We start from the raw sequence: 25,932 nt of genomic DNA, 5'->3' as shown, positions 1-25,932 counted from the left end.
TTAATCCAGAACTGTGACTGATATTTATTTAGTATCTGATATTCGTTTTAAAAATGTACTTGTTTTTACTTAGTCAAAACAAATGGTACATGATCCACATGGCTTTAACAATAATCTTTTACAGACAATAATAATTTGGTATGAAAAACCACAATATTGAAGAGGAATATTAAGAAATTGCTTACATAACTAAATACAACATTTGTGGAATAGTTATGACTTAAATTAATATTTTTTTAAGCTTTTAGACAATGTATCATTTCATTACAATTTACTTACTACAATTTATGCCCTGTAAATAATTATTTTGTTTACAGTAGTAGTCAGTCTTAAAACATAGTTTGGATCTGCATCACAATTGTCATGTATTTTTATTTTTGAGTTGCATTGATACAAGAACTCTCACACCAGGAGCTAAACAGATTCTTTGAGTAACATGCACACATTTCAAGAATAACTTTTATTTACATTTAACATTCTTAATATTTAAATGATTTCATCTTTTGTGTTGCAATTTTAAAACATTTGAGGCTTTCAATAGGCAAGTGGATGTAAACGCTGCAACAAATTTATTTAAGCCCCTGGCACAGGATGAAATATTAAATGAAACTCAGATCTGAATCTAAGTTCCACTTAAGGGATGATTGAGGCATTTTAGGGTTTAGGGTCTCATTGTTGACAATGTATCACCTCTTGTGGCCTGAAACTCTTTGGAGGACCTATGATCAAGGCATGTACTTCATTCCTTTCATCCTTGGTATGATATGCATATCTCTGATGTCATCATGCTGAAGTAACCAACACAAGTAACGTTCCGTCCCCATACCCCATCCACTAGTGAGAAGTGGTTTCACTTGTCGCATTTTAATGTACCATTTGTAGGACTGCTCTGGCACTGCATGATGCCTGAGGGCATCTTGTACCACTTCAGGGGTTGAATGGCGTTCACCAAGACCCACAGTCTCACCCAGCCCCAGCAAAAGGTCAGCAGCTTTGGCTTTGCACCGTCCAGTGCCCTTCACGTATGCCTGGTAGAAGGGAACTCCTAGATGGTCCATCTCGGTCAGCCACACAGCGCCACCAAATTTTTCTATCAAAATCCGCTCTCCTTTGCGAGTCAGTTTTCTGCCCAAATGGGGCTGGCCATCTTGTACCCACTCTAAGCAGTCAGCAGAGGGCATCATTGGAATGGCCTGGTCGAGAGGGATTCTGGGTAGTGCTATTTTTCCATCCAGCTTACTCAGCATAGCTGTGGCATGTGTAAGGGTCCCAGCAGTATTCAGAATAATATCTGAGTGTCTCTTCAGCATGGACTTGGTGAGATGAACCAGGTATCCCTCTGCTATGGAAATGGCATTGTCCATGTCACCCAACAATTCACACTCCACGTGGTAGAACTGGTTCAAGTGTGTGGCGTCAGGATCTTCTCCTCTAAAGCTGGGAGATATGTAGTAGGTCCCTGGTAGGTTATCCTGGAAGCGAAGAAAGTATTCAAGCACAAATTGCATTGAGTCAGCCAGGTAGACATTCTGGCCCAACAGGTTAACAGAAACTGGCTCTGAGTCAGATCCCAGGCCCATTGGTGAGGAGATGGTGTCTGTGGTGAGAGGGGTCAAAGCATAGGAGTATTGACAGAAATTGTGGAAATATTCCACTGTGCAATGGAAGAGTGTGTTTTGAATTTGGAACAGGTTGCGATACCACTGGCTCTTGATGGCAAGACTGGAGTGAGACTGAGGATCTTCCCACGAATGAGGGGGCCTGCACTGTGTAATTTTTGAGTGGATGCTTTTGAGGGCTTCAATAGCAGCAACTGGACCATCCAGTGATGACACATATCCAGGATAGCTTTGGAAGCATTCATATTGCAGCTCATCAGGTTTCGTGCCGTCTGCTGAAGGTAACAAAGGGATCAGCTTGGCATGAGCATAGTCAATCTCAAAGCCTTCAAAGATTAGTGCAACACTTGGAGTTTTCATCCCCTCTTCCAGTAATTGGGCAACTTTGTAAGTGGCTAAGATCAGTGCTTTGTAGTCAGGTGCATCCAGTTTAAAGATGTCACTGCACAGTGGCTTTCGTGGCACCACAATGGTTAGTCCAGGACTATTAGGGTATGGTGTTAGGAAAGCAACATGCTCACTGTCTTCCCATACTCTCCACTGTTGCTGCTCTCCACGCACAATACGGCTAAACAAGTCATCATCAGAAGGTTTCCCAAAAAAGTCAAAACAAAAAGGTGCATTTGGTTTTGGCAGTGCATTTCTAATCTGGGCTTGAATTTGAGCCAGTGCTTCATCATTCCAGCGTGGGCCACTTTTTGAAGTGCAGTAACCAGGATTGGAAGCGTGAAATTCCTCTTCAGCAGCAAGATGGGGCTGCCACTTTGGTTTTAAGCCATGAAGTGGGAGCAGTATGATCTGTGATGGCTGATCAGGGGTTGGATTAAAAACCAAGGCACAACGCTGGACACCTAGTTGCTTACATAGCAGATCTGACACAGCTCTTGCTCCTTGAAACATAGCAATGAAATCTGACATGTCAAAATGGAAGATGCTACCTTTCCCATTATGAGTTTTTCTTGTCAAAATGGTGGAGCCAGGGATCCAGGGACTGGGATTCAGGTAGGCAACCAGCTCATCTGTTTCCCAGATCACATTAGAGAAGCTCTTAAGGGGCCTGAGGACCTCTACACGTGAAATGCCATTAATATTTGATGCCACAAAAAACACGCCAGCATTTGCTTCAACGATGGCATCGCCTTTAGTGTTGACAGAGATTATTCCTGCACAGATCCCATTCAAATGTTCAGTCATTACCTCTCTACATGCCTGTCTAAGTCCATAGCTTTCGTTATGGTATAGACTGGCAATTTTTTGTGCAACTGTGTTCCTGAGAAAAACATCTCCATCTCCAGAGCAAGTAAGAGCTATCTTGTCATCAGCATAAATTCCTGCCCCTACTATTGCTGTATCCCCAACTCTTCCTTTCAGTTTTCCTACCAACCCACCTGTGGAGGACGCAGCAGCTAACCCATTCCAACAATCCAATGCCACAGCTCCAACTGTCTGAGGGTGATTGTTTATTGATTTAGCTCTACCACTGAGGTTTGCAATTAACTCTCTGTGACGTATATCAGTGTAGAAATACTCAGGGACAACAGGCTTCTCCTTCTTTTCTAATCCTTGCAGAAACTCTTCAGCCCCATCTCCCACAATAAGTGAATGGGAGCTCTCCTCCATGACACACCTTGCTGCTTTTATTGGGTTTTTTACACTTTGCACACAAGCAACAGATCCTGACCTCTTTGAACTGCCATCTATAATAGTGGCTTCCATTTCATTTTTGCCATCTTTGTTAAATACTGAACCTTTACCTGCATTGAAAAGGAAGCAGTCCTCCAAAGCTTCCACTGATCTCTGAACTGCATCCAGACTTTTACCACCTTGTTGAAGTACTTGGGACCCGAGTGTTAAGGCTGTTTGTAGAGCAAATTCAATAATCCCCGTCACTTGAGTGTTCAGCATTATCTCCTCTCCAGCACCACCATGAATTACCAATGTGTAGTCTGGGCTCATGCCAGAGGAAGTGCAAACATTACTTTTGCCATTATCTGGAATGTCAGGGCAGTTTGACTTTTCTCCTTTTATTTTGTTATTTTGACCCTGTTGTAGCAGACATTCCAGGGCTCCCATTTCATTTGCAATGGCATATCTAACAGCTAGCTGCAGAACTGATTTCAAGGTGATCTTAAAGTTTTCTTGAAGCTTCTCCAGTGCTAGAGCAAAGCTGCCTTTCCCATTAAGCACAATGCGAACCTTGTCTTTCTTCCCAAGGTATGTTACCGCTAACTGATCTTGGGCATATACATTCCCTACTCCACACTCCACACTCTCCATCAGATCTGTACCAGTGAGGTACACAGAAGGACATCCAAAGGGGTTCAGGAACTTCCTCAATGGATTGTCAGATGGCAAAGACTGTCGCAGGGCAGCAAGGTGTGGCCCAACACCTTGACCACTTTTGGTGTTTCTAATGAGCCTCTTATGCTCCAAAAGTGCAACATGGAACAATCGTAGTAGATCAGTAGTGTATTCAGTTGTATTATCTGGATGAACGTGGGATGCCAAGGCACCTACTAAGTTACGAGAGTGCATGGTGAGTGAGTATGTAGGATCACAACGACCATGTTTATAGTGTCTCATATGGGTAGGTGTGACCATCAAGTGATTGGCAGCAGATTCCCCAAGAGTCTGCCTCAAAGAGAGCTGCAAAGAGAAGTTAATCCAAGCATCAAACAGGCCCTTCTGCCCTCTGAGAGTAGAAAAGACATCAGGATAGGAGGACACATCAAAAGTGAGAACTGGATGTTTTGCCCTTAAATCAGGGCTCTTTTGGAGGGTACTTACTCCTTTCAAGGGAAATGTTAGAGAACTAAGGCACACAGAATCACCATTGTTTACTGTGACAGATCCAGTCATATGTTTAGTGTCGGTTTGGGCTTGTTTTAAATCAGCAGTCTCAGACAGATGGTACACACGTTCAGTCACAAGCCCAGCCACCATCCCATCCACAGCACTGTGCTCAAACACCATCCCAGCTGTGCTGTCCTTGAACACCACCAGATTCATTACCTGTCAAAACAGAAATACAACGATTGCTTTGGGTTTTTTTGCCAACTGAAAATAAGCAAAACATTTTAAACTTTAGCCATCTCAAACTGCACTGACTACTTACTGATAAGTTCAAATGTTTGTGGGAATTTATACATTTCTTCATTCAAAATTTTTGCACATACCAAAATATTTTATTATCATAGCCTGTTATCCACCAAGGTAAAATGTGAAGAAAAATTCATAAGGAACTCAGTATATACATCGGCAGTGGTAAGAAAATCTGGCTACACTTACACAGGTACATAATTATAAAAAGATGGATGTTGTTGAGATAGGTATGCTGTGGTGAAATAATGTTCCATAAAAGGACTAGTAAAAGCAAATATTAGATTTTTTGCCTTGTACATTTCATGCATGATTTATAAATGTAGCAACCCCGTAAAAACAATACTTCATTACCAAAGCTAGAATTTAAATAGAAAGTAATAAAGGGTACTAGTCATTAAAGTGAAATGAAATGGTTGTGACATTAAGAATCGTTGTTCACACTCGCTGCCCTGTCCACTCATATTTATGAACATGAATCCCAATTACTATCCTTCTGTTAATAATTTGAATTAGTGGAAGATTGACATAACATATTAAGCCTACAAATCTCCACTGTACATATTATCTTAAGCATCATCTTAAGCTTCAGCCATTTTCCCTTATAAAGAATTGGAGCACTAATGCATTTTTCCTTAGCATTTAGAAAATTCCTTTTGTTCTTACTATGACTGCTACTTAGATACACCCGGGTCACACTTAAGAACCTTCCTAAGCAAAAAGACAATTTGACCAGCAACCCTGGTATTCTGATGCCTTTTTATATCATGGTTATTATTACAAATTCAAATAAAAGTTCAGCAGCATGAGAGAGAGTATGAGAGAGAAATGACAGAATTGATATGAGCTTGTTTTAAAATCCTCATACAGATTATGTCCAATACCTTGTCATAGTATCTCAGATATGGATTGACTCCTCCTGCTCCCAGCCTCACTGCATTGAGGGTATCAGCCAGTTCAGAGGGTGCATTGCAGTCTTCCAGACATAGCGTAAGCACAGCACTCTCCATTAGCCCCAGTGATGTTGCTGCTGCTCCCCCTTGCTCAAGGATTTCTTCCCTGATGAGAGCCCAGGCTTTGCGCTCCAGAGCTGAGAGGCAACAAATGGCAGAGATATTATTCTGTTTCCCTGCATCAGGCTGAGCCATTACCTGAGCCAGCTGATTATAGATGTCAATAAATGATCGTGCAGAAACTGGCCCTCCATTATTGGGATGCCAGAGTATGTCAACAGGGAACACTCCTCTAACACAGGTAATGATGGCATGAAGGCTGTCTGGGTAGACCTGCAACAAAGAAAGCTACAGATATAAAAGTGCTCAAAATACTTGAATGAATATCATTTGATAGTACATTAAAGATTAATCTTGATATAGTATATTTAAATTTGCCGCTAGAAAACTTAAATCCCTTAACTTTTCTTGCTAGTTGTGTCCTGTCAATAAACATACCTTAATTTCATCTTGACTCCTGCCGGGAATACGGCTGGCAGCGAACACTTCAGACTGCTGTGTGTGCTCTATTAGACGATTGCCCTCTAGTAAGAAGGGCTCACTGTACAGCTTTGCTGCAGCCCAGAGCAGAGCCGCTGCCCTTCCCAGCTGGGTGCATCTTTTTGCTTTAGATGGAAGAAGAACAACAGGTAGGGCAGTTGATGTGGGCAGGGGGTCTGCACAAGATAACAGACCTCTCTTGAACTGCTTTGTCACCCAATTCTCTTGGCCGGCAACACTAGTTACTAATTTCTGCTGGCCCTCTTCAAGGTGCTCCCGCTGCTTTTCCAGCATAGTTTTAAACTCTGCATAAAGATCAGGACTCAAAGTGAGCTGCAGGACACGGCTCACCTCTTGCAAGGTAATATCCAACTCTGGAACAGGGTAGTTGAGAAGGGTCATCCTGTTAAAATGGAGGAAACTTGACAGAATAGAAGTAGGAAAAATAGAGAGAATCAGCTGTGGTGCCAGGTACTCTACACACATGCACACACACACACCAACTTTTCATTAAGATTTCATCATATTAAGAACTGTATTTTTCCAGTAGTTTGGTTTATGATCAAATATTTGCAAAAGTATTGACATGCCCAGTCTCTACTGTGCTTTGTGTTTAATACTAATTAGAAAATGTTACCTTATGCATGCAAAACACTAAACACCACTCTGAGATGGTCAACATGGCAAACATTACAACATCATTATGTCGAAATTGTCATAAGCATGTTTGCATGCTAGATTAAAGCAGCACTATTGCAACATCCTGTCACCAGCAAAGCAGTAAACAGCAATCATTGTTCCACCTAAAGTATTCATTTTTATTTACACTCTTTACAACTACTCCTTAGATTTTTGGCAGGCAAAAGCACTGACATACATACAGCTCACAACTGCAACCTGGCACAATGCAATACATTATGTTTGACACAACATGTGCCTTTTCTCATCTCTCTTTACATTTCCTTCACATGATGTCCAACCTGTCTCTCATTAGTGGAACCCGTAATTCTTTTATCGAATTTATGGTGAAGACGCTGGTGAGTGCACACAGGTCTCTTTGTGCATTAATGTGGTGAGCATGAATGGAATGCATCCAGATATTACTTCAGCGTGGGACAATACCCCTGGACTGAGCAGATATATGGACCCTCATTATGGCTAATAACTTAACCCATCTGATCACACGTGAAAGCAGTTACTCCCTTTTCAAAACTAAGGCTTGGCATTTATTTGTTGGTGGCTGTCAAGGAAACATGTCCCTAACTGTCTGACTTTTGGAAAATTAGATTTCTCCTGATTGGTCCCAGCAGTTCAAATCACCCACACAATGCTGACTGTCTGTATTGCATCTGAATCTTGCATTCTATCTGATGGATTTTGGATCTGAAAGGATACTAGTCTTGTGATTTTAATTGCTCAACAATTTTACCATAATACTACAAGCAATTTGCATAAAACAAATTCTGTATGATTAATTCATTTGATTTTATGCACAAAAAACTAATACTTTTGTCAGGTCAGGCAAAATTATTTAATAAGATAGACTTTAAGATTGAGACTTTTTAAAGTTCATTTGAGCCAAGGTACCTTCCTATGCGAGTACTGATTATTTGTTAAGGTTTTTACATCAAAAGAGCATGGAACAATTTATAAAGAAATGTTTTAAAAACTTCAACAGCAATAATTATTTCCAGAAACAATATCCAATTTACTCTGGATAACATACAGAAATATTCACATTGAGAAAACATTTCTGCCAAAGAAACTGTCGATGAAAACTGTTCTCAGTGGATATTATCTCTGTGAAGGCACTGTGCTGTAAGTATGCATTATTAGTAGGTGTCAGTTTCCGTTCTGTCGCTAATATTTTTAATAGCACTTTTCCTATTTAAAGACACAATCACAAATAAAAGACCAATGTTAGTAGCTACTAAGACCTGTTTAAGGACCTGACAATTATGTCTGTTCACATTTTACAATGATTCTCAAGATATTATCTAAAAAAGTAAATAAAAATCTTAAGGTGTGTATTTACCAGAAAAAAAATATTTCCTAAAAATTCTTAATGTTTTACAACCAGACTTCAGCATGGACCTCCTCTTGTACTTGTTTCATATGAGAATGCATCATTAAAAATCTAACTACTATCTCTTTCCTGCATTAACACCTTTGTTTAACTTAGGTATAAAAGCAACTTACCTCACTGTGGAAATTTCTCTGAAATCTGGCCAGCTGGTATGGTGGAAGAACACTTAGTGGAAGAAAAATCTGGTTGGACTACAAAAACAAGGGTATGTCATAATGCAAATGCAGTGACTCCAATTAAGCAATTAAGTTTCTCGTCTCTCCTATCTCTCCACATCTCACAGTCCCTCCCTCTCCCTTTTTCCCCTTTCAGCCTTTGTTTGCTCTCTCTTTGTCTGGTCCTTTCCCCTTTTCTTTTTGAATGCAGATTTGTTTGGAATCTCTGTTCTAAGGTCTAACTGCACCAAAGCACCATCAACACAGAGCTATGTGCCTCGAATGACACCATCACTCCCCCCATCCCCCACCCCCATCCCCCACCGCCATTGCCTTTGAGCAAAACTGTAAACACTTTCTGACCATTCTTAATTCTCTAAAAGTTGAAAGAATACTATATAATGACATAACATGCAACAAACAAACTTTAATTGTTCACTGTCACCACCCTTTGTCTTTAAAACAGCACCAGTTGTACACATAAAGAAGGGAGACGTACTATCAACTAAACAGTATTTAACCAAAACTTACTTAAGTCAATAATTAAAATAAGCATGAAATGTGGAGATCAGTACAAGTAGTGTAAAAAAAACAAAACATTAAATGAGTGCATTAAGTTAAAAACTAAATAAAATGATGACACAGACAAAAGAACAACATAGGGTGTGTGGTGTAGACATAGGCAGAAGCATGTTTAATGGAGAGGCAGAGACAAAGTAACATTGAAGATCACTGGCCAGGTCTTCTGTGATACAGTTGGATTGTAGCCACTTTTACTCAGTACCACATTTAGCTATGTCTGGAATATAAGAAAACCTATAATGGGAGTTCCACATAGTTATTTCAAAAGGAAATAGAATATCTATAACTTAGTTCTTGTTGATAAAGTGCTAATTTAAATTCCCCAGTTAGTGTATGTCTTTGGACATGCCCACACAGTAACAGGGGAGACCCTTAAAACTTCATACAGAAGGCCCCAGCAGTGACTTGAACTCAGGACCTTCTTGTGACGCAGCAGTGTTGGCCACACCACCTCTAAAACTTTCATCCATCACTGAAGCTTTCAGAATATCTCATTTCATTAAAAATGTTTTATTTTTTGCATCTGTCAAAGGCTATAGAGAGTTGTTTTACCACTCAGAGCCACCTGACATGCAAATGTCATTCAAAGTAGCATCTGAAAAACTGGTTCACTTGGCTTCATTAAAAAAAAATCACATTACAATGCAAAGTAAAGAATAGAGATGCAGAATTTGAAGAGATTATGGCTGACGATTGCAGAACAGCTTAGAATTGGGGAAGTTAGGTACTGAATGTGCACACTATATTCAAACATCAGAGCAGGCGTCTCTCTGTGTAGCCACACTAGTGTGTTAGGACTGGGGTACTAGCTATTTCTATTTACATGTGTCTTTTTAAATTAATCCACATACTATCATTACTGGACAACAAAATACTCTCATAATCTCAAGTAGCAGTTGTGTCATTGTGATGTCATGTGTTCATTGTAGTGTGCTAGTTTTGATATGTTGTCATAATGAATGATATAAATTTCGTCTTGATGTCCTTTTGTGTGGTTTTATGTAATGTACTAATGAGGTGAACAGGGTAGTTGAGAAGGGTCATCCTGTTAAAATGGAGGAAACTTGACAGAATAGAAGTAGGAAAAATAGAGAGAATCAGCTGTGGTGCCAGGTACTCTACACACATGCACACACACACACCAACTTTTCATTAAGATTTCATCATATTAAGAACTGTATTTTTCCAGTAGTTTGGTTTATGATCAAATATTTGCAAAAGTATTGACATGCCCAGTCTCTACTGTGCTTTGTGTTTAATACTAATTAGAAAATGTTACCTTATGCATGCAAAACACTAAACACCACTCTGAGATGGTCAACATGGCAAACATTACAACATCATTATGTCGAAATTGTCATAAGCATGTTTGCATGCTAGATTAAAGCAGCACTATTGCAACATCCTGTCACCAGCAAAGCAGTAAACAGCAATCATTGTTCCACCTAAAGTATTCATTTTTATTTACACTCTTTACAACTACTCCTTAGATTTTTGGCAGGCAAAAGCACTGACATACATACAGCTCACAACTGCAACCTGGCACAATGCAATACATTATGTTTGACACAACATGTGCCTTTTCTCATCTCTCTTTACATTTCCTTCACATGATGTCCAACCTGTCTCTCATTAGTGGAACCCGTAATTCTTTTATCGAATTTATGGTGAAGACGCTGGTGAGTGCACACAGGTCTCTTTGTGCATTAATGTGGTGAGCATGAATGGAATGCATCCAGATATTACTTCAGCGTGGGACAATACCCCTGGACTGAGCAGATATATGGACCCTCATTATGGCTAATAACTTAACCCATCTGATCACACGTGAAAGCAGTTACTCCCTTTTCAAAACTAAGGCTTGGCATTTATTTGTTGGTGGCTGTCAAGGAAACATGTCCCTAACTGTCTGACTTTTGGAAAATTAGATTTCTCCTGATTGGTCCCAGCAGTTCAAATCACCCACACAATGCTGACTGTCTGTATTGCATCTGAATCTTGCATTCTATCTGATGGATTTTGGATCTGAAAGGATACTAGTCTTGTGATTTTAATTGCTCAACAATTTTACCATAATACTACAAGCAATTTGCATAAAACAAATTCTGTATGATTAATTCATTTGATTTTATGCACAAAAAACTAATACTTTTGTCAGGTCAGGCAAAATTATTTAATAAGATAGACTTTAAGATTGAGACTTTTTAAAGTTCATTTGAGCCAAGGTACCTTCCTATGCGAGTACTGATTATTTGTTAAGGTTTTTACATCAAAAGAGCATGGAACAATTTATAAAGAAATGTTTTAAAAACTTCAACAGCAATAATTATTTCCAGAAACAATATCCAATTTACTCTGGATAACATACAGAAATATTCACATTGAGAAAACATTTCTGCCAAAGAAACTGTCGATGAAAACTGTTCTCAGTGGATATTATCTCTGTGAAGGCACTGTGCTGTAAGTATGCATTATTAGTAGGTGTCAGTTTCCGTTCTGTCGCTAATATTTTTAATAGCACTTTTCCTATTTAAAGACACAATCACAAATAAAAGACCAATGTTAGTAGCTACTAAGACCTGTTTAAGGACCTGACAATTATGTCTGTTCACATTTTACAATGATTCTCAAGATATTATCTAAAAAAGTAAATAAAAATCTTAAGGTGTGTATTTACCAGAAAAAAAATATTTCCTAAAAATTCTTAATGTTTTACAACCAGACTTCAGCATGGACCTCCTCTTGTACTTGTTTCATATGAGAATGCATCATTAAAAATCTAACTACTATCTCTTTCCTGCATTAACACCTTTGTTTAACTTAGGTATAAAAGCAACTTACCTCACTGTGGAAATTTCTCTGAAATCTGGCCAGCTGGTATGGTGGAAGAACACTTAGTGGAAGAAAAATCTGGTTGGACTACAAAAACAAGGGTATGTCATAATGCAAATGCAGTGACTCCAATTAAGCAATTAAGTTTCTCGTCTCTCCTATCTCTCCACATCTCACAGTCCCTCCCTCTCCCTTTTTCCCCTTTCAGCCTTTGTTTGCTCTCTCTTTGTCTGGTCCTTTCCCCTTTTCTTTTTGAATGCAGATTTGTTTGGAATCTCTGTTCTAAGGTCTAACTGCACCAAAGCACCATCAACACAGAGCTATGTGCCTCGAATGACACCATCACTCCCCCCATCCCCCACCCCCATCCCCCACCGCCATTGCCTTTGAGCAAAACTGTAAACACTTTCTGACCATTCTTAATTCTCTAAAAGTTGAAAGAATACTATATAATGACATAACATGCAACAAACAAACTTTAATTGTTCACTGTCACCACCCTTTGTCTTTAAAACAGCACCAGTTGTACACATAAAGAAGGGAGACGTACTATCAACTAAACAGTATTTAACCAAAACTTACTTAAGTCAATAATTAAAATAAGCATGAAATGTGGAGATCAGTACAAGTAGTGTAAAAAAAACAAAACATTAAATGAGTGCATTAAGTTAAAAACTAAATAAAATGATGACACAGACAAAAGAACAACATAGGGTGTGTGGTGTAGACATAGGCAGAAGCATGTTTAATGGAGAGGCAGAGACAAAGTAACATTGAAGATCACTGGCCAGGTCTTCTGTGATACAGTTGGATTGTAGCCACTTTTACTCAGTACCACATTTAGCTATGTCTGGAATATAAGAAAACCTATAATGGGAGTTCCACATAGTTATTTCAAAAGGAAATAGAATATCTATAACTTAGTTCTTGTTGATAAAGTGCTAATTTAAATTCCCCAGTTAGTGTATGTCTTTGGACATGCCCACACAGTAACAGGGAGACCCTTAAAACTTCATACAGAAGGCCCCAGCAGTGACTTGAACTCAGGACCTTCTTGTGACGCAGCAGTGTTGGCCACACCACCTCTAAAACTTTCATCCATCACTGAAGCTTTCAGAATATCTCATTTCATTAAAAATGTTTTATTTTTTGCATCTGTCAAAGGCTATAGAGAGTTGTTTTACCACTCAGAGCCACCTGACATGCAAATGTCATTCAAAGTAGCATCTGAAAAACTGGTTCACTTGGCTTCATTAAAAAAAAATCACATTACAATGCAAAGTAAAGAATAGAGATGCAGAATTTGAAGAGATTATGGCTGACGATTGCAGAACAGCTTAGAATTGGGGAAGTTAGGTACTGAATGTGCACACTATATTCAAACATCAGAGCAGGCGTCTCTCTGTGTAGCCACACTAGTGTGTTAGGACTGGGGTACTAGCTATTTCTATTTACATGTGTCTTTTTAAATTAATCCACATACTATCATTACTGGACAACAAAATACTCTCATAATCTCAAGTAGCAGTTGTGTCATTGTGATGTCATGTGTTCATTGTAGTGTGCTAGTTTTGATATGTTGTCATAATGAATGATATAAATTTCGTCTTGATGTCCTTTTGTGTGGTTTTATGTAATGTACTAATGAGGTGTGTGACTATGGAGGACTAAAAGTGCCAAAATTAAATAAATAAATACATCATTAAATAATTAATTAAATAAGTCATTAATTAATTAAAATTGGAATTAAATATTTCATTCATTAATTAAAATTGGAATTAAATATTTCATTAATTAATTAAAATTGGAATTAAATACTTAAATGTGTTATTAAATAAATATATCATTAAATAATTAAATATGTCATTAATTAATTAAAATTGGCATTAAATATGTCATTAAATAATTAAAATTGGAATTAAATACATAAATGTGTTATTAAATATGTCATTAATTTATTAAAATAACAATTATTTTAAGTAAAAAACATATTTCATTATTTCACTATTTAATTAATTATTTCATGGTCCTTGTGTTGCAGTGGATCATGAATTTATTTTATCTGTCAACCTCGCCCGTCAAAGTCCGTGGGCGGGACTAACGTGAATCTAGTCTAATCCACTGCTTTTGTCTGCCTTGAAACCGGAAGTAGAAGTCTTTCTAAACATGGAGGCTGTGTAGAGGGAGAGTCGCTGTGAACTTTCTAGAGAGTTGGTGAGAGATATTTTAGACCTTGCAGAGTATGTGGAAGCAGGACCTGCTGACCGCGAGCATGTAGCGTGTAAAGCAGAGGAATTTATTGAAGTTGTTGAAGTTATTTCCGCACTTTCCGACCAAGATGTTGACCGTAGAGTGACTGCAAATTTAGAGGAAGTACTCCGCCGGTTTTCTGGTACCAGGGTGCAACAGGAGCACACACAGGGACCAGGGCGTTTGGCATACCGAGGGAAGTTCTGGAACATCACGTTCTTTGTGGATTACCAGCCTGTCAAATTGCAGCGATGCTCGGAGTGTCGAGCGCTTTTCCTTTAGGACCTACTCGGCGCGGCACGGCTCCGCTCGTCTTTGTTTAGCCGCGATTCCACAAGCATCTACTCGGCACGGTACGGCTCGTCTCATCTTTGTTTGCGAGCGTTTCCATACGGACTAATTTTCAGCACCTTCTCGGCTGAGGTTCCCAGCGAGCTGAGATGAGCCGATAATGTGGCGTTTACATAGTGCAGGCCACTGATTGGACAGGGAGTGACAACACAGAGCAACTTCAGCACGAAAACAAAATCGTGCATTAAAAAATGACTGTAAACAGCGACGGTGTGCATTGCTCTTCACGAAACTCTCTGTTCTTCATAATTTTAATGTGACAGCCAGACCTGTACCGTGGGTGAATGAAGAGGTCGAGACTTTGTCTTTGGTGGTGGACCAAAGAATACAGAGGGAGCTGGACGGAGAAAGTTTATCAGGAGGTCTCTGAGCGGATGGCTGCTCACATATATACAGTAGACTGTATATAAAGAGGACAGAAGCAGTGTAGGGAGAAGCTGAAAAAGCTCAAAAGTGACTATCGGTCCACCCAGGACCACAACGGCCGGCGTGGGTCAACCAGGAGGTGTTGGAAGAGGTTTCATGAACGCTATTTACTGGCACCGCACCGCCAGCAACAGGAGGGAGACTCAGCCGCTGCATTGTTGGAGACGTTCGAGGACGGTGAGTGTTTTGTGACTTCAAGAAACTTACACATCATTTATTCCATTGGTGGCAAGCTTCTTTTAAGCAAACAAGTATTTTTAGAAAGTAACGTCGTTGTCTCCTGTAGCAGACAATAAGATAGCTAGTTAGCCATCGGCGCTAACTCCGTGCTCTGCTTGTATTTCGTGCTGCTGTTTCTAACGTTTAGCTCTCAGAAGCTAATACTTCAGTCAGCATGCCGTGTTTTTCTTATACTTAGAGTGAGTGTTTATTTCTGTTCAAGAATCCCTTTCCACATGCGAAGCCTACTCCACCTCCGTCGCGGAGCCCCCGGCTGCCCTGTCTCCTCTCCAGCACCAGCTCGGACACCGACACCAGCACGTCACAGCAACGTCTTATCACCGGTAAACAGAGAGCATGGTTGATTTTCGCATTATTATTATTACTACAGGTGTAAATGCCTGCAAGCATGATCAAAACAGTGAGACCAACGACCAAGAATTCAGGCAGGTGTAAATGCAAACTGTGCAGCATGCCAGCTCAGGAACGCCTGATGAAAGCTACATGTAGCTACAGTGACACATAAACAGAACACATGCAGCTGCATTTATTTTCCATTGACTTAACAAGTAAGTCACTCTAATTAATTTACGTTCTGGTGCGGTGTAGTATTGCAACCATTCTTCTTATAGTCACTAGGTAGCTGTGAAACTGAATGAAAATATACATAAAAATGAGAAAACACAGCTGTTCTTACCAACTCCAAAATGTGCACAGGATGAAATGAAGTTCACACCACGTCGTTTTTGTTTGTGGTGGAGCAGTTACTGCTTGTGCTTTGGTTAAAGCGAAGAGTGCCAGAAGTTTATTAAAGTATCAAAGACATGATCATGATTGAAAATGGATGGACGGGTGGCTAAACACATCACATCATAGCTGTGGAGTCCTTCCAGCTCCTGGGGACTACAATCTCTCAGGACCTCCTGAAAAAGGCTCAGCAGAGGATGTATTTCCTACAACAGCTGAGGAGACATGGCCTGCCACAGGAGCTGTTGATCCAGTTCTACACTGCAGTCATCCGATCTGTCCTGTGCACCTCTGGATCAACCACACAGCAGGACAGAAACAGACTACAGCCCATAGTACGGACTGCAGAAAACATCATCAGAGACCCCACTCACCCTGGACATTTGGACTACAGAGCCCTGTACACAAAAATCACCACTACTGTGTTTATAGCAATTACCATTTTGCTAATGTGTTCATACATTCCAGTCTAGCTGTACATTTCTGTTTATATTGTGTTCTATTTTACTACTATTTCTTTTTCCTCCCTGTTCCTCTTTCTATTGTTTATTTTTTATTATTCTCTTCCATATTCCTAGGATGACACCAACAGCTGAAACCAAATTCCGTGTATATTGTGTACTTACTTGGCCATTAAAGCTGACTCTGATCACTTTTCTGTCTTTGGTCTAGGCAAGAGGAAAGGGGGCCACAGAAAATTGGACCTTCCTAACGTACTTGTGGAGATGCAGGCTGAGGAGGAGTGGAGTCATGCCCAGCATGATGAGAACATCCAGTTGCTCCTCAGTGAGGCAAGAGAGAATGAAGCGGCCTTGCAGCGGGAGGAGATGGCCCAGAATACTGCCTTCAACCAGTCATTCCTGGGTGTGCTGGGGCAGCTGGGGCAGGCAGTGCTGGGTGTGCTGGGGTAGCTGGGTAGGCAGTGGGCAGCCGGCGAGTGTGAGCGAGTCCACCTCCCATAGACTTGAGATTTACAAGTGCTGGTCATATAATTAGAATATCATGAAAAAGCTGGTCTTTTGGACAACTGTCAGGTCAGCAGTCTTCCCCATGATTGTGTAGCCTACAGAACTAGGCTGAGAGACCATTTAAAGGCCTTTGCAGGTGTTTTGAGTTAATTAGCTGATTAGAGGTGTCTTCAATATTGAACCTTTCTACAATATTCTAATTTTCAGAGATACCAAATTTGAGATTTTTGTTAGTATTCAGGTATAATCATCAAAGTTAAGAGAAATAAACATTTGAAATATATCAGTCTCTGTGTAATGAATGAGTATAATATACAAGTTTCACTTTTTGAATGGAATTACTGAAATAATGAACAACTTTTTTCATGATATTCTAATTATATGAGCAGCACCTGTAGTTGTATATAGTTTTACTTTTAGCCCTCCACTGTAGGACAGGCCCACCACAGTTTGTACTTTGCACATTGTAAATAGTTTTGATTTTGCTGCTGACTAATAAACTATTTTGTGACTTATGTGATTGCATCATAACTTCTCATTTTGTCTGTTAAGACACTGGTAGAAAAAGAGTCAACAGTCTGAACCAAACAATTCTATATTCCCTAATAATGTATTTGTGTTTAATGGGATTTAACATGTTTTAACACAAACTCCTTTATGGTTCATAATTCCGGTGACTGAATTACACCAAAGCAATACTGATTTATCAAACTGGAATTTTCTTAAAACAGCTGTTTTAATGTTTTGGCGTTTATTTAATCTTGCTAACCTTCACAAACAAACAATAGCACAGACACATCTACAAAAGTTTATTGTCAGAATTGCATTAAAGAAAACAATAGCGGTCCGGGGACAGAAAAACAGAAGTATAACAAGAATAACTTTTGCATGACACGTACTGCATCAGTGCATCCTGTACATCTCTGTCCTCCTCCTCTACACCTTGTGCCACTGCAGGCTCATGTGCTGCTGCTTCAGGTAAATCCCATGAAGTCTCATCAGAGAGCATCTGAAACACATACACAGCATACATATTTTAATACCTAATAGCGATAAACTGCAGCCATTACAGGGTCGTTCACAGGACTGATACATGATAGCTAGCGAACTAGCATTAGCTTATCCTCATATGTCGTCTAGTTCATATCCGCTTGTCTTCGGCTTGATACTGCTGCATCGCCTCCCAAACTCTCCTGTGTGTCTCCTCAGTGTTTCGACTCGCCGCTCTCAGCTTTCTCCGACTCTTCTATTACTTTGAATCTGACAGAAAGCCACAGACCGAGCAGCAGGTGTACTATCGCCTCCATGTACATTGTTGCATTGCGTTTGTGTGGCACAGAAATGACGGTAAGGGACCTTCGGGCCGCCGTGCTATGACGACTCAACCCACGATGAGGTGGTACTCAATGTAATGGAAAAACAACTAAACCGAGACGAGCCGTGGCGCGCCGAGTAGATGCTAAAGGAAATGCTAAAGGAAAATTTGTCTTGCACCGCAAGTATCAACATTTGGGAAAGAGGACCGAGTCTTTAGCGGTTGCTAATTAAGTTTTGTTTTATTGAGTATCCAAACCAACGTAGAGGTGAATAGCGCCACCCAGTGTATCGGAATGTGTTCACAAGCTCTGCGTCAATCCATTATCTGGAATCGATTTGCCTTGACTTGATGTGCAGGGTAACCAATCAGGTGTTAGGATCCGCCCACGGACTTTGACGGGCGAGGTTGACAGATAAAATAAATTCATGATCCACTGCAACACAAGGACCATGAAATAATTAATTAAATTGTGAAATAATGAAATATGTTTTTTACTTAAAATAATTGTTATTTTAATAAATTAATGACATATTTAATAACACATTTATGTATTTAATTCCAATTTCAATTAATTAATGACATATTTAATTCCAATTTTAACTAATTAATGACATATTTAATTATTTAATGATATATTTATTTAATAACACATTTAAGTATTTAATTCCAATTTTAATTAATTAATGAAATATTTAATTCCAATTTTAATTAATTAATGAAATATTTAATTCCAATTTTAATTAATTAATGACATATTTAATTAATTATTTAATGATGTATTTATTTATTTAATTTTGGCACTTTTAGTCCTCCATATGTGACTCCACTTAAATGCTTATGTTAAAGGATGCTAAATATGCGAATGGGATACACGACTAGTTAATACAGACAAGCTGGGGTTTGTTCACATAATACTAAGGATCTCCCAATCAAAGTAATTTTGATCTGTTCTGTGTAGTGCTGGGCGATATGGAAAAAGATCATGTATCATGATATGGATTATTTTATATGACGATAACGATATATATGACGATATACCACAACAAAGTATGTTTTCAGTTATTCTCTGAAAAGTTTGACAAAAATTTCATTGCTTACTTTTCTCCATGAAATTTTAACCTGTTGCTAGGGCTGGACGTGAATATTCGGTCCCCATGGTGGTATGCGGATATTGATTTTGAGATCCGAATATTCGCCCCCTCCTACCGCCACCCCCACCCCCTGTCGGGCGTTACGAACCAAGCCGAAAATTCGGCTCTTTCCTCCTCACGGACCGAACCGAATATTCAAGTAATTCCTCCGTCCGTCAAATACCCCCCTCCCCCCGGACGTTAAAGAGGGGACCGAATATCCTGAGCCCAGAAACTGCTATTCAGGCCAGCCCTACCTGTTGCACGTCCATCGCTCAGCACTCATAAGTTAAGTAACGTAAAGCGTGTCGCAAACCCGCGTGAGAATCAAAGAACGTAAAGCAGCGTCATGTCACAAAAACCACAAGACGGAGTTTCTTCGCGAAAAATCTCTTTTTTATTCTTCTTTATTTTCACGTATATAAACTTAGAGTATGCATAGTGACAAGAAAACACTAATACAATCTTGGCAGGCTATTTAATGATAAATTTGCTGTAATAATTGATAAAATCAGGTTAGAAACGATAGAAACGATGGAAGAGAAATGGCACCATAGACACTTTTCTATCGTTCTCACGATATGTATCGTCATATCGCCCAGCACTAGTTCTGTGTCAGGGTTAATGAATATGGGTTTCTAGTTTTACTTTAATTCATTCCTGTGAGTTTTTCTTTTCCTTGTTTCCCAGTTTGTGTCTCCTGTGATTTCTCATTTTGTTCATGTGTAGGTTCCCTCTAGTTTACTTCCCTGATGTCCACCCACCAGGGAAGTGTTCTTTGGTCTAGGGTAGGCTGCACAGCAGGTGAGTCATATCAAATGTTCCAACCTTAAAGTGGGAGAGGATTTGTTTTCTTCCTCAAAGCGGACACCCACCAGACCTTTGTGCATCTGCTGGCGCAGCAGTGATGTGGAATGGGCATGGCAGTAGAACTTGGGGTGAAACACCCTTTCTCAGTATGGCTCTCTGATAAAGACACTTCCGCTGTGCCCAAGTAGGTTTTGGCGACAATGCTACAGGGTGCTAAAATAGTCCAACACAGCTAGAAATTATTTTGTTCTGAAAATGTTTTATGCAAACAGACATTGTTAGAAAAATATGCTCCAACGTTGTTTAAACATTTTCAGTGGAAAGTTTTTATTTTAAGTTCTTCCAAGGATATAGAGGAGTAGGAAGTTCTTTAAAGACATTATAAGTATCTTTTGCAATTACATTGTCAGAGTACTTTTTCCTATTATTGTGCAGAAACTTTCTTATACCATAAGCAAGCAACCAATTATTAAATGTGTATTTTGTTTTGTAATGTAAATGTAAAATAAAGGTTAAAGAAAATAAAGAAAATCATTTTTTAAAAAGCAGTGCACATGCACGCAGATAGACCCCAATTCAATTCCGCTCTCAAAAAGGTGAGCAATCATGATTCAACCACAACTCCCCAACACCACATCAATCTCAACTGTATGTACAATATATACAGGTAGGCAGACCAGTCAGTCAGAATCAGTCTTGTTTGCAATGTTGGCCTTGGCTCTGCTGGGACTAATTATTCCTGGTAAAACTCTGACTGGTAAAATCCATTGGTTTATACCAACTTCTGACACTGACTCCAGAGTTTCTGCTACACAAGTTGCTATAATAACCGACTTTACAAGGCTTTCTGAAGCCTAGGTCAAGCTGGCATTTTTATTCTCCACTGACCAACAAACACACTGGCATCTGGACCACGAAAAGTTGGGTCCAGATGATGCAGGTCATTTGGAAAATTGTGATTGGATTGTTGGATAATTGTGGGCTTTAATTATGAGAAATATGAAGGAACACTAAAAGGTGAGTAGGGATGCAATTCTGATGTTAGCTGCGACATGTTTAAAATGTTCTTAGTTGGTCGTCATGTAATATTGTGCAAATGTTTATTAAAAGAACATTTTATAATCTGTTACATCAATTACACTTTGAACTAGGGATACCTTTAAGACATTACAGGACTGTTTTATAGCAAACATTCCGTTATCAAGTCTCAACAACATCCTCAACACATTTCTGGAATGCTGCAATGACAATGTTCTTTCTTTGTTATCATGTAACATAATCGGTGCCCCTGACAACATCCTAAAAACATCCCGAGTGTCTTAGTCAACATTTATCCTCAAAGGAATATTATTTGAACTAGCAAACATCCCTGAAACACTCTGAACATTTGATTACAACCAGTGTTGTGAGAAGACTTCATGCCAACTGGGATGTTGGTTGTTTTCCACCTTCCTCTAACCACTTGCACACAGGCGCCATGTCAAAATTAGTAATGGTGGTGTTTTGAGCTGCTCTAGGGTCCAACTACTGAACAACTCAGCCTGGGATGACTTACTGTTGATGATAGATGACAGCTGTTCACTGATGTCATTGCTAATATTGACAATCCGTATTAGGGGTTGCTCTGGGGATGTTGTGAGAGATGCCTTCTGCCAAATGCTTTGTCAGGCTGCACTGTATCCACTTATGCTGTTGCTGGTTGTTGCTTGCATTATGCTCGGGCACGGTGCAGGGACCAGCAAGTAAGTTATCTGTCCAACTTCCTCAGCTTGGTTAACTAGCACAGGCTACTGTGGCTCTTTTGAACAACAAATGACCTTCCAAGCAGATATAAGTAAAGTAAGAGATGCGCTCCACTACTGCCAGGAGCTCTTCTCTGGTGGTGCAGTAGTTTTGCTCTGTTGGGGACAACAATAATTCCCATATACGAGCACTTTGTCCTCACCCCTTAGCATTTGGGAGAAGACTGCTCTGATCCCCCATTCACTTGTACTAAGCTCTGTACCAGGTCTCCATCAGCAGCAGGTTGCAGCCACTCAGTGTCAGGCACTCTGTACTCACAGCCCACAGCACTGTGGAATATTTTCCTCCAAAAGAGAATTAAACATCCCTGAAAGAGAATTAAACCTCTGCTGTTTTAGTCCAAACTGGCTTGAGTTTGCAGCAGAAAAGGGTGTCCCACACAGCATGCTGCATGCTGGTCTGGTTGCGGTGCGTCTCCCTGCAGCTCATTTGCATAAAGTAGACTCAACTTCATGCGGTGTTTGACACATCGCGAAACTTTCATCAAATGTCTAAACTAGCCGTTGTTGAACTAAAACAAGGACAGGTTCAACTACAGCACAGATTATTTCTCGCCTCAAATGCTTACAGAAATACTTTTTGCTGAAGTGTTTTCTAAATAACAGAAAATTTGTGACCGAGCCGTCATGTTGGTCCGACACATCTGCCAGACTCTCAAGCTGAAAGTGTCATGCGACCATGTAGTGGGCCGCTGAAGCTCAAGCGCTGACATGTGACCACACAGTGGCCTGCTTGTGACCGCCCACCATGCGGGCGATTTTCAGATACAGGGCATTTACCTGCAGGAAAAATGCATCTAGTGGACATGTGTCTTTAGCCTGCCTTTGGTTATGCTGGTCACAATCACACAGTTCAGTTTCTCTGCACCTTGGCGTCAATGTATGACTGGGCAGGGTGTAGTTACAGCCCAAGGTTGTGATTTACATGGGGTAAATGGTGACACTGTGCAATGTCGAACTCATGTTTGAGTCGGGGCAGATGGGATATTCGTCTCACAATAATTACAGGTGACAAATCTCATAAGATTTAATGGGTTAACCAGTCTGCCACCAGCAGTAAAGCAGCAGCTGAGGTGGGTCATTTCCTTTCCAATAAGCCAGGGTTGAAGGCTATACTGCTGGTGGGGTTAGTATCCAGCTGAGAAAAAGTCACAAGTATGCTCCATACTAGTCTCAAAGAGGCCTGCTGTTTGAATGAGTCCTCATTTTCCTGAAAAGTCTCTTTCATCCATTAAGAATGGGGTTATACTTTTATTTGGGCTCATCACTTCAACATAATTCTTTTTGACAGTACTGTCACAGCTCCACATGAGCATTACTACTCTAAAGCTAAATGAACTAGCCTCTGTTATGACGAGTTCATTTAGCTCAGCTCTCAGCTGATAACAAACTCACAAGAAATATGTAGGACTTTGTTCAGCAGACTTTACCCACACAGCCTCTCACAGATGCATTTGACACTTTCATGAACAGCAATAATTTTTCAAGACTGTAGCTAACATCACACACAAACACAACAATGTTTAAACCATAAATTAGACTCTGTTGAAAAAGGTAAGATGTGTGCAGATTCGATCACCAGTGATCACTGTACATTGCATGTTGGTTAGATTTCTGACTTCAACTTGATTTGCTTAATTAAATTAAGAAAGGACACAATGAATCAAGTATTACTAGGGTTTAACATCATTACTCCTAATTGCACCTCATACAATGTTTACTTTTCCTGAAAGGTATACTCTAAAGCAAGATCAATGGGCTAGCAAGGTATGTTAAACCTAAAGCTAGCGTTAAGTGTCACCAATGGTGGATCACTATTTGTCTGCTAGGTCACCATTGTAATGGAGGCTGCCCACTTAAACTTCTACACAGGAGGTTCCATACAGAGTTTGGGATTTTAATCAGCTGTGAAAGATGCCATCCTTTGACCATTTCTTTTCTTGTAGATTCTCTAAGCAATACAGCTTCTCAACAGAGGCAATTTGTCATAGCTGCAAAGATGTTGAGTTGTAATAATATCTTATTAAGGGAGTGCACACAAAGCCTGATGAAGGTTAACTAATAACAACTATCCTCATACTCATTATCTCTGTTTGGAGAAATTGAAACTAAAGTATCGATCTCATTACACTGGTATCGTTCAATATCAACGCTGATATCGATATTTGGATCAATCTGCCCACCATTAATGGGGAGACTACACTGGGGTGCAAGGGAAATAGCAACTTTTGTGGAGAACACTATACAAGTACCAAGAGTAATCGCTCAATGGGTGAACAGGAAATTCGGAAACTGTGACAGCCTACAAGGGACAATTAATGTAGGGCTGCTATAGTTTTCAGGACAGTTCAATTTGAGTACGAGACAAGGAAGTAACTAGAGCCAAGTGAGACAAGGCTAGAAAAGTTTATGGGGAACCCTGGACTGATTACAGTTACCAGAAGAAAGGATGAATGTGCACACAGTGCAACACTACTCAACACAGTATACAAAGCACTAGGACAGAATACACCAAACTGTGCAATGCCAAACAGGAACACTGTACCAAATCCAAACACTAAATTGTGATGAGAAACTACACAAATCGATAGTCACAATTACGATAGTTACCACTACTCAAGGATGGGGGCATAAGAATGATAAGAGGCTATACTTAGCTGGCAGACATAGATAGAAAGAATGGTCAGGGATCTGCAGGCAGAGGAGGGGCGAAGAATGGCTCAAAGGGATTCTCAGGGTGAGGGTGCCAGGTTGCAGATCTGTTTAGAAGTATCCAGAGTAGAATCAGAGTCCAGACAGGTTGAGTGTGCATCACAAGGCTCTCATTGAGGGTAAGGAGGTCAAGGCAGACATCAGCATCAATGGGGAAAAGCAGGTTAGCTAAAGCATGTAAAAAAAATCAGAGCAGAATAACTTGGCCTGAGTTGATTGTTCAATGGGCTGGCATTGAATGGTGGTCCACTTCTATCTTTTATGGCAGATGGTGATGATTGGGAGCAGGCCAGTCACTCCCAGTTGCAGGTTTCCTCACTCAGCTGATTATCCAATTGAAGTGAAGCACACACATGTCTCACTCACGCCCACATGAAGGGATGGCTTTTCCCTTCTGTGGGTGAGAGTGTGGATGTGTGTATGTGGAATGTGAACAGGTGCAGGTCATTGGTTGAATCCCTGAGTGTGCATACCTGCGGCAGGGAGCGGTCTACCAATCAGCACGTCATCCTTATTCCATAAAAGCCTGACTCAGACCATGACATGACACCGCACTGTTGAATTCTCATTTAGCAAATCCAACTATGCTTGGGACTATTGGTTCTGCTTGTTCTTGCCTTGAACTGTTATTTTTTTCTGTCCAGTTCGTGACCACCCCTGCCTGCTCTGCTTGTCAGACCTGCCTGCCAGCCTTCTAGATTATCATACAAGTGCCCTCCACCTTGGTTCTGCTGGATCTGCGTGCCCAAACCCACACCTGATCTGCACTGGTTGACGACGTCATCGCAGCTGCAAAACCCCATCTGTCACTCCACATGCCACGCTTCATCCGCATTACCTCAACTTCTCAGCTAGTACTTCCCCATCTTGTAGGTGGTCCTTGCTTTAGTAATACTGTCTGCCTGTAGTTCAGTGCATCCCTTGTAATTATTTGGTGTTTGTAATATAATTCATGTTTGTGCCCAGTGCGTGTTAGTCTGAGGGTATGGTGAATTCTCTCCAGAAGGGCTGTAGTGATGGTAGCAGCTGTTGTGTTCTGGATTGTAATAAACTCCACAAAAAAAAATTCCCCATTGGATTTTACTATTGGCATTGATGTAGTGAAGCGCAACTACCTTCTGGCAGTGTGGAACTGTTAGTTGTCTTGCCAGCCTAAGTGTTGATAAAATCATTTAGTTCTCCAGAATGTGATTCCCCCAGTAGTGACAACATGCAGTTTAACAGCATTTACGTTTTCAAATTCTATACTGCATCAGTGAGCAAATTAATTAATTGCACAGTGTGGAATACTGACAAATTTCAATACAGAATCACAACATGAAGATCTGCAAAA

The 25,932-nt window shown here is 40.1% G+C and overlaps 1 protein-coding gene across 1 annotated transcript; it reads right to left on the bottom strand.

Moving 5' to 3' along the window:
* On the bottom strand, positions 1 to 8,566 carry si:ch211-256m1.8 (uncharacterized). The gene is made up of 4 exons (XM_035955624.2): positions 8,411 to 8,566; positions 6,170 to 6,632; positions 5,603 to 6,004; positions 1 to 4,631 (listed from the first exon to the last, which is right to left on the bottom strand). The coding sequence occupies exons 2-4, from the start codon at positions 6,611 to 6,613 to the stop codon at positions 726 to 728; spliced, it is 4,752 nt and encodes a 1,583-aa protein (XP_035811517.2). The 5' UTR covers positions 6,614 to 6,632; positions 8,411 to 8,566; the 3' UTR covers positions 1 to 725.
* Between the last annotated feature and the right edge of the window lie 17,366 nt (positions 8,567 to 25,932).

The sequence above is a fragment of the Amphiprion ocellaris genome, chromosome 19 (genome assembly GCF_022539595.1).
Source record: "Amphiprion ocellaris isolate individual 3 ecotype Okinawa chromosome 19, ASM2253959v1, whole genome shotgun sequence".
Taxonomy (NCBI): Eukaryota; Metazoa; Chordata; class Actinopteri; family Pomacentridae; genus Amphiprion; species Amphiprion ocellaris.
The sequence above is the reverse complement of the archived record's forward strand: the minus strand, read 5'-3'. Positions and strand labels throughout refer to the sequence as shown.